At 26.9% G+C, this 1,245-nt stretch overlaps 1 protein-coding gene across 1 annotated transcript; it reads left to right on the forward strand.

Annotated features, from left to right (window-relative positions):
* Positions 1–33: 33 nt before the first annotated feature.
* PCYB_007240 (hypothetical protein) lies at positions 34–1,023 on the forward strand (the record flags this gene model as incomplete). Its single annotated transcript, XM_004228145.1, has 1 exon — positions 34–1,023. A coding segment is annotated over exon 1 (915 nt), but the record flags the coding sequence as incomplete, so codon positions are not given.
* Between the last annotated feature and the right edge of the window lie 222 nt (positions 1,024–1,245).

The following is a 1,245-nucleotide window of genomic DNA, read 5'->3' on the forward strand; positions in this document are numbered from 1 at the left end:
CCCTGTGGATAATTATAAATATGCTTTTACCAGTAACTATGAAAATGTTTGCAATCGAGTTTTAAAAATTGATGGTAACAGAGATAGTGAACGCAAAGAATTTTGTATGAAACTTGTGAGAAATTTAGGGTGTTATAATTATGAATATGAGCGTTACAATCCTAGTAAGGAGGATTGTATTGTTTTATACTATTGGATATATAGTTCATTAAAAAAGCTTGGTATTGAAGCAGATATTATTACTCCAGTTTTTTATGATAATTATAGTAAATTGTGTACGTACAACAGAAAAGTTAATTGTTTTTATTATGATTATTACGATAATTTTTTAGACCCATTGAACATGATATTCTTGGATATTTTTCAACATAATATAGATATTATAAAAAAGGCGTTGGATGATTCAGATGATAAATTTAATGATAAATTGCAAAAGTATATATGTGAATGCATTTATATATATAAACTATTGCATAATAAATATTGCGCTAATAATAATTATTATTATAATAATGATTATCTAAAGAGAAAAAACACGTGTAGCATGTTAAATGTATTTAAGTATACATATGATTCATTTCTTAGGGAAAAATTCTACAAAAAAATATATGTTATACCATACATAGAGGATTTAGAAAGGAATTATTCTACTACTTGTATAGTTCCAGAAAGTGAATTAAATCAAGATGTTAATATTCCTAAAGGTATACAAACATCATTCAATCAAGGGAATGATCCTAGTCCAATTACAGATAAATTAGAACTTCCAACGGGAGATCATAATGAAATTCATGATAGCTCTTCGCGTTCAAGAATACCTTATGATAAATATAAAGATGAAATTTTACGTTCAAAGGAAGTTATTGAAAAAATTCCAAATATTTATATATCACCTCTTGTACGCGAAAAACTTGATACCTTGGCTAATGAATCTAATAGCACAGGTAGTAGGCGGTCAACTACAACAGCTCTTTCTACCGTGGGTGTAGTATCTTCCGCATTAGCTTTATTATATAAGGTATAAAGAATATTTTATTCAAATGTATAATAAAAATTGCATAAAAATAATCATATTATATTCACATATTAGATGCACATAATATTATATATTTTTTTTCTCCCTGTTGTACTAGTTTACCCCTCTTAGAAGAAGGGTAAATTTGGGTTTATTCGGAAATAGAAGAGGAATATACGACAATTTGTATGGTGATGAAAGAAATGAAATATTTTTTGATGGAAATGAAC

Source organism: Plasmodium cynomolgi (genome assembly GCF_000321355.1).
Source record: "Plasmodium cynomolgi strain B DNA, scaffold: 1218, whole genome shotgun sequence".
NCBI lineage: Eukaryota > Apicomplexa > Aconoidasida > Haemosporida > Plasmodiidae > Plasmodium > Plasmodium cynomolgi.